Source organism: Auxenochlorella protothecoides (assembly GCF_000733215.1).
Source record: "Auxenochlorella protothecoides strain 0710 unplaced genomic scaffold scaffold2, whole genome shotgun sequence".
NCBI lineage: Eukaryota > Viridiplantae > Chlorophyta > Trebouxiophyceae > Chlorellales > Chlorellaceae > Auxenochlorella > Auxenochlorella protothecoides.
The window spans coordinates 26,240-33,300 of record NW_011934268.1 but is presented as its reverse complement, the minus strand read 5'-3'; the positions used below and the strand labels follow the sequence as shown (position 1 = coordinate 33,300).

Sequence of the window (7,061 nt, the reverse complement as noted above, 5' to 3'; positions counted from 1 at the left end):
GTGATGCCGCAGGGAGAGGTCCTGGAACCGCCGCGCATGTACGCCTTGACCGCACACCATCCTTCCACAGCGGCCTGAGCGCTCAGCCAACAAAGTACCACCCCACGCCCTACCGCGATGCAGCGGCAGCGTCGGCACGGCCGCGGGGTCCAGCAGGGCCGGGGCGAGGGAGATGTCAGTGAGGTAGTCCCGCCAGTTGTCCTGCTCGGTGCCCCTGAAGGCGATGCACAGCTGGCGCTTGCCCAGGTTCCAGTACAGCCAGGCCTGCAGCAGCGGCAGGAGTGGATGCTGGACAGGCTTGGCCGGTGTACTTGTTTTGATGCAGGCGACGCCGGACACCCACACCCTGCCGTTCCCTCAAGCCGCCACGACTGCATTGATCCAAATCCCCCCACCCCAGCCCCCACACACAGCGCCCCCAACCTGGGTGTCCGTGCGGGGGTGGGTGATGAAGCAGAGCGGGGTGAAGGTCTCTCCCAGCTGGATGGCAGCGGCCTCCTGCAGCTCGCGCCAGGGGTTGCTCTCAAACTCCTCCCCGGGGGCCCCCACGCAGACTGCTACGCGGCTGGGCGAGGTCCTGCTCCAGCGCGTCTGCAGGAGTCGATGCGCACCGTGATGCCTCATGCCACACAGTACGCATCGCAGGCTCTGCCCTGGGGGTCACCTGGTATTCACCCAGGTTTTTGAATGGCACCTGCAGGCACGACAGCTTCCCCACAACCCCAGCCGCACCTTCCATGGCCACATACTGAAGGCTGAGGGTGACCACACGGGGCTGCTCTGCCTCCGCCTTCCCTTCCTCGGCCTCAGAGCTGGGGAGCGCAGCCGCCGATGACTCATCCCCAGCAGCCTCCTTCGCGTCGGGCTTCAGGGTGATCGCCACCTCGCGCCAGCCCCCCCGTCCTCCCAGGCCCTGCTGGAGGTCCAGCTCCCCGCTCCCCAGCGCCTCCAGTGGCCGCCCCAGCCGGCTCCTCCACAGCTTCACACGCAGCCGGCGCGCCTTGGCGCGGTCCTGGATGAAGAGCAGCTTGGGGGCGGGAGGGGGCGATGGCTTCTCCTCCTTGGGACCGGGCAGCAAGGCCTTCATCCCCTTCCCGCCGTTTGCTGGCTTCTCCAAGGCGCGCGTCTCCACCTTGCTGCCCCCGAGCTCGACGGTGCAGTAGACCCGGTTGCTCACGTCCCACAACTGGCGGAGCAGGGCATGTGAGGATGTTTTCTCGGCACTGGGCGCCAAGCAATGGGTGAAACCTGGGTCTAAGCATCACCATCAATATCGCAGGCTGTCGCCGGGAATGCATCCTCATCTCCACACCTCTTCGCTGGGCAGCCCAGTCGCCCTCAGGAGCTCCACATGTAGCAGGCCATCCATGCACTGCCTCAGGAACGTCCTACAACAGTCAAGTCGCAGGGTGCGCACGATGTGAATCCGGTGAGTGTCGCGTTGCCATGTGGGAGTGCCAGTGCATACCTCAGCAAAAGTGCAGTCACGCATGGACCCTCAGTGGCATGGCACTGCCAACCGCCTGGCCCAAACACGCACTCGTCGACGTGGGTGATGCACGCGTCGCTGGTATCGATGTGCACGGCGTTGGTCTTGTGCGCCAGCTCAAAGTAAGCCTCAAAGGACGCCCCTGCCAACACGACGGACTGTCGCCAGTCAAAGTCATTCCCGGCGGCTGCAGGGGCGCTCTGGAAGTCTCTCTTCCCAAAGTCTCGAGACAGGTCCTGACATGCACGCTGACCAGCGTGCAAAGCACGCAGCGGTCGGAGCATCTCAGTCTGGCGGACGCGCATGCCGGCCTCTGCCCTGAACCTGCATGAAAGTCCGCCCCAAGGAGGAGAGAGACGGCGCTGAGCAATTGCTATACCGCGACGATCAATGTGCATGCAATCTTGCAGCCCGGCTCCAGTCCTCTCACCCTCGCTGCATGCAGCGGAGGCATCGCAAGGTGCCCCCTCCCTCCCAGCCTCGCGGTAGGAGTTTCCAGTAACTCAGTGCATGTGTCGCCAAACTCCTCATGTGCGCATGCGGGCTGGTGACGAGGTTATTAACATACTTCATCAAGTAAAGTGCATATGATGAGCTCAGATGACCCCGCGTATCGATTGCAGTGTCTTATTCTGGTGGTTGCATCGATGGGCTGTCCTGGAGGGGCCGGCGCCGGTGACCTGTCATTTGTTCAACCAAAAGGAGACCCAAGGGGACCACATTGGGCAACCCATTGATGGGCAACAGTTCAAGAAACCTTTCTTTAGAGAGGATTTTTGGAATCAGTAAAAGCTACAATTTAAAAAGCTGGGGGCTCTCCAGAGCTATACCAAGACCACCAAGTGCACCGCCTCAGGGCTCCACATTGTCGAAGCTTGACCTCACAAGGACCCAATGACGGAGTAGCTGATGACCCAGCTCAACTGCGGGGTTGGCATTTGAAGGCTTGATAATTGTTGGGAGATATTGCGGTCCCATGTATATTGAAACCCAACCGTTACCCTCACAGGACACACTAGCAAAATACCTTTCACTCACCACGAAGAGAGTGAGGCTCTGCGCAAAACCTTCAAACCACACGGGACCATTTGCGCTGTCAGAGCCATCTGGGGCTGCAAAGTCCTCGCTCTCAATCCTGAGACACAGAGGGGGCGGATGGACACTGTAGATGCACGTGCGTTGCAGAAACATGCACACACTTCCCAATGACAGACCCAGCTCACACCACCCAAACATCTGCACAAATACCAATGAGCACTTCCTGCGCCAGCTCACCCTTGATACTGCATCCAAAGACGCATAGATGTGTAATTGAAGCCCACGAATCTGACGGAGAAGGGTAAGGAAGTTTGTGTCATGGAAAACTTTGCCTAAGCATGCAAGCGCAACCGTCCTCTTCTGCTCCGTTCTTTCTCACCCTAAGAAAATGTAGAGGCCTTCAAGGCCTAGGCACCCCACTGTGATCCCCGCTATAAGGGCTGAGAGGCATCGCAGGTAGAGCATCACGTCCAGCACGTCATCCTGTACAAGAGGGAAACAGCGGGGCGACGTAGAGGGCAGCGTCATCCTGGGACACACAGGCTCGAGAGACTTGGTATACTATGTGAGAGGCGTGATAGGCTCTCGCTGTGGACTATGTCAGGCTACCTTCTTCCAGTCGTGGCCGGTGGTCGCGGCCTGACGCAAGAGGGCGAGTACCCGGACCATCGCAGCAGCAGCGGCCCAACAACAAATCGATGAGGTTATTTGAGATATGTGCAATGGCTACACACAGATAGATTTTGTTCAGAAATTTTTTATCGAGATGTCTGTGCCCTGTGGTTAAACTCTGATTTGTCCGAAGTCACGGCTGTGCCGTGCGACTTGCATGTGGCATGCTTTGGTTTGAAAGGTGGCGAGACAGACATTGCACTTCCACATAAATCAGCGGTCCTTCGACACAAATCATATCGACAGCGGCGCGACACACACGATGCCACAGCCCCAGCGTCTTTGAGCGAGGAGTGATATGGCGTGATCAGAGCCCACCCTCCCGCACTCTGCCCTGCTCCAGCGAGGAGATCCTCGCCCTGCACGCCAATGGTGCGCCGTGTGGGCCTCGGAATGAATCTTACGGGGCCCTTCCATTCCCGTATCGTGGCATTCATACCCTCTGCGTTCCGTGAAGGGCATCTCGGGCCTGCTGCCGCAGCTGCGGAGCATCACCAAGCGGGTGCACATCCGCGAGCATGCCGGGGCCAGGGCCGCGGTTGACGCCTACAGCCTGCTGCACAAAGGTAGCTATGGCTGTGCCGAAGAAATGGTGGAGGACAAGCCCACGAATCGGTGAGAATGGGGGGGCAGCTTCACAAGAGGTTGGCCGGCGTGTGTCACCTGGCGCTCGCATTCTGCTGTCTGCACGATGTCAACACCTCATCCGAGGGCCCTTCCTTGTGTGCCAAGCGATCCCGTACGCAAGGCCCTGGCCTTGCGTGCCGAGAGCCCACCGCCGCTCCCAGGCCATGCATCCCCGAATACCCCCCTCCCCTCCACCCCCCTCCCATCCCCCCCCCCAGGTATGTGGAGTACTGCATGTCGCGCGTGGAGCTCCTCCTCTCCGCCGGCCTGGTGCCCGTCATGGTGTTTGACGGAGGGCGCCTGCCCAACAAGGGCGAGGAAGAGGCGAGCCGGGGCCGGTCCCGTGCCGCCGCGCGAGAGAGGGCGCGCGCGCTGGCGGCCGCGGGGAACGTGGCGGGCGCCTACGAGGCGTACCAGCGCGCCGTGGACGTGACGCCGCGTCACGCTTTCCAGCTCATCCGCGCGCTGCGCCGACGCGGCGTGGACTACGTGGTGGCGCCCTACGAGGCCGACGCCCAGATGGCCCACATGGCCACCACGGGGCAGGTGGAGCTGGTGGTCAGCGAGGACAGCGACATGCTGGCCTATGGCTGCCCACTGGTGAGCTCTGAATGCGCACGGGTGGGGACAGGGGTAGGGTGGGCGAACATGCAGCGCCATGCTGCAGCCAGGTTCCCCTGGTACCGGGAGTGAGAGGGTGACTGGGTGCGGCCTGGACCTGTCGGCACAGGCATGGCAAGGGACGAGGCAGGAGAGCGGTTTCAAAGCTCAGCACGCTTGGAACTGACTGCCATGACATCCCTCGGTCCCCGTCCTTGCGCAGGTCCTGTTCAAGATGGACAAGGTGGGGTACGCGGATGAAGTGCGGCTGGCGGACCTGGGTAACAACGCTGGGCTGGACCTGCGGGGCTGGCCACACGACCTCTTCCTCCAGGTGGGAAGGGTTGGGAGAGGGAAGGGGTGGCTGGTGGACGTGAATGCGGAGCATGGTGCTCTTGCGGGGCCGTGCAGAGGACGGCATGGCGCTGTGCATGGAATTCATAAGAAAACCAGGCCTGCCCTTTCCCGACTTCCCATGGTAGGAAACCGTTACCCCCCTCCCTCCTGCCATGCAGCTGTGCATCATGTCTGGCTGCGACTTCCTGCCCTCCCTACCCGGCATCGGCATCAAGAGGGCCCATGCCCATCTGAAACGCACCCGCTGCTTCATCAAGGTGGGCGACCTGGACTGGTGGTGGGGGGGGTGGGGGTCCGGCAGTTGGGCCATGCACCTCCTGCCCATCTTGAAAGCCTGGCCATGGGTTGAAGACCAGGTGCAAGCCTTGTCTCCACCCTCACTCTTTGCGCAAGAACCTGCGATGGCGCTGCAGGAGGGAGCCTCACAGCCCATACGCACAGGGACACATCGAACGCCCCTCACAGATAATCAATGCCCCCATCGCTGATCTGACCACTCCTCCTCATCCTGCAGGCGGTGCAGGCACTCAAGTGGGACGGCACGGCCGTTCCCCCGCAGTACCTGGTACGATTTCAGCGCGCGCTCTGGTCCTTCCGGCACCAGAGGGTGTACTGCCGGACGCAGCAGGCCACCATCCCCATGACCCCGCTGCCGGAGGGTGGGCTGGCGGCCAGCACCCTCATCCCTGAGGCTGCCGAGGTGTGTGGGGAGGGCGCTGCGATGTCGGGTGCGTCAAGGGACAAAGATGATTCCTGCCTCTTGACCCTGATGTGCAGGTAGGCAGCTCCACTGCTGCTGCCCCGGACCCACCAGCCACTGTGGCAGACCAGGTCGAAGTTGTCTCACTCAAGCCCTCCCACTCCCAACCCTTGTTCCACCAGCAGACCGTAGAGGGCGAGCCTGACTTCCTGGGGCCCTGGGTGGAGGACTGCATAGCGCGCGGCGTAGCCGAGGGTGGGGCGGATTGTGCTGGCAAGGAGGTGGATGGAGGGTTGCAGTACTCCCACAGAAGCAAGGCCTGATGTTTGTGCACCCTGGTCCCTGCGCTCGACCGCCACGGCTCCCCATCGCAGGCCGGCTGGACCCCATGACGCACCAGCCCTTTGCCATGGACCTGCCCTCGCCCACCAAGCAGCACCCTGACCGGCAGGGTGGCCGAGGTCTTGGACAGCAGCCTAAGACCTGGGCCGCCCCCGCCACCCAGGCCCCTCCCGGCCCCAGCCCCGGCCCCAGCGATGGTCAGCAGAGCCTGCTGAGCATGGGCTGGGGCCGGGGAAAGGCCAGCGGCTTCCTGGCCCTGCCCACCTGTAGCAGGGAGGCGCAGCGTGCATACCGTGCCCCCCGCCCCGCCTCCCAGCCCGAGAGCGGATCCCAGGTTGCACACGCCAGCTCCAGCCCCGCCCCGACCTCGCTGGGCGGTCGCAGGAGCAGTGGGACCCTCCTCCACCGCTCCGGCAAGCCCGGCGGCGGCCAGGGCGTGAGCCGCTACTTCTCCCGCGCTCCCTCCGCGCCGAGCGGGGGCAGCCTGGATGGCGGGGGCGTCGGCCAGGCGCCCATCGAGCCAGGAGCCGACGGTGCCGGCCGGGTGGCCTGCGAGCCTGGCCTGGGAACAGCAGCTCCAACTCCAACTCCGGGGGACTCCGACCTCCACTCCACCGCCTGCTCGCCTGGCCTGGCAAGGGCCCTGGCGACCCAGGAGCAGCGGCGGCGCAGCGGGCACAGCGTGCCGGCCAGCCAGGCATCCGGCGGGTGCGGACTCTCCCAGGGCAGCGGCGGCGATGACAAGGAGAACGTGTCCCTGAGTGCCTCCTGGGGGCCCACCGTGGTGCCCAGCCAGGCCAGCGTGGATGGGGGAGGAGGGAAGCCCGGCGACGCGTGGAGCGGTGGCGAGGCGGCGGTGGGGGCCCCTCCCAGCCCGCACCCGGCGCCCTCGCCGGGGTTCTATGTCGTCCAGTCGCCGGCGGGTCAGGATCAGGCCGAGGCAACGCCAGAGTCTGGCACTGGGGCGCCGCAGGTCGTGTCCCCCGCTGGGCTGCCCTTGGGGCCGGGCTCGGGCAAGCGACGAGGGTCTGGGCCTCAGGGCACCCCGCTGCCGCGGCGGCGGCTGGAAACTGGCGCCTGCGGCAGATCCCCCCCCCCAGAGCCAGAGGCGTCGAGCTCGCTCTTCAGCCAGTTTGCATTTAAATCGTGTGCCTGAGGAGCGATGCAGTTGCAGGTGCCTGCTGGATGTGTGCTTGGTGGCTTCTTGTATATATCCGGCAGCAGCATGCCAGGACC

At 63.7% G+C, this 7,061-nt stretch overlaps 3 protein-coding genes across 3 annotated transcripts in view; 1 reads left to right on the top strand and 2 right to left on the bottom strand.

Moving 5' to 3' along the window:
- F751_2084 (Phospholipase A(1) DAD1, chloroplastic) overlaps positions 1–1,794 on the bottom strand; it is a gene marked incomplete at both ends in the record, with an annotated part of 4,544 nt that extends 2,750 nt beyond the window's left edge. Inside the window, 5 exons of the mRNA XM_011401133.1 lie at positions 1–264; positions 424–554; positions 733–1,186; positions 1,313–1,388; positions 1,541–1,794. The exon at positions 1–264 is cut by the window's left edge and continues 1,473 nt beyond it. Coding sequence (XP_011399435.1) covers positions 1–264; positions 424–554; positions 733–1,186; positions 1,313–1,388; positions 1,541–1,794 — 1,179 coding nt within the window. The remainder of the gene's footprint in view (positions 265–423; positions 555–732; positions 1,187–1,312; positions 1,389–1,540) is intronic.
- A 576-nt stretch (positions 1,795–2,370) lies between these two features.
- On the bottom strand, positions 2,371–2,847 carry F751_2083 (hypothetical protein; the record flags this gene model as incomplete). The annotated part of the gene is made up of 3 exons (XM_011401132.1): positions 2,371–2,412; positions 2,528–2,624; positions 2,765–2,847. The coding sequence occupies 3 exons, from the start codon at positions 2,845–2,847 to the stop codon at positions 2,371–2,373; spliced, it is 222 nt and encodes a 73-aa protein (XP_011399434.1).
- A 1,213-nt stretch (positions 2,848–4,060) lies between these two features.
- On the top strand, positions 4,061–6,981 carry F751_2082 (Exonuclease 1; the record flags this gene model as incomplete). Its single annotated transcript, XM_011401131.1, has 6 exons — positions 4,061–4,426; positions 4,650–4,760; positions 4,942–5,040; positions 5,298–5,483; positions 5,669–5,738; positions 5,858–6,981. 6 exons carry the CDS (start codon positions 4,061–4,063, stop codon positions 6,979–6,981), a joined length of 1,956 nt encoding a protein of 651 aa, XP_011399433.1.
- Positions 6,982–7,061: the final 80 nt, after the last annotated feature.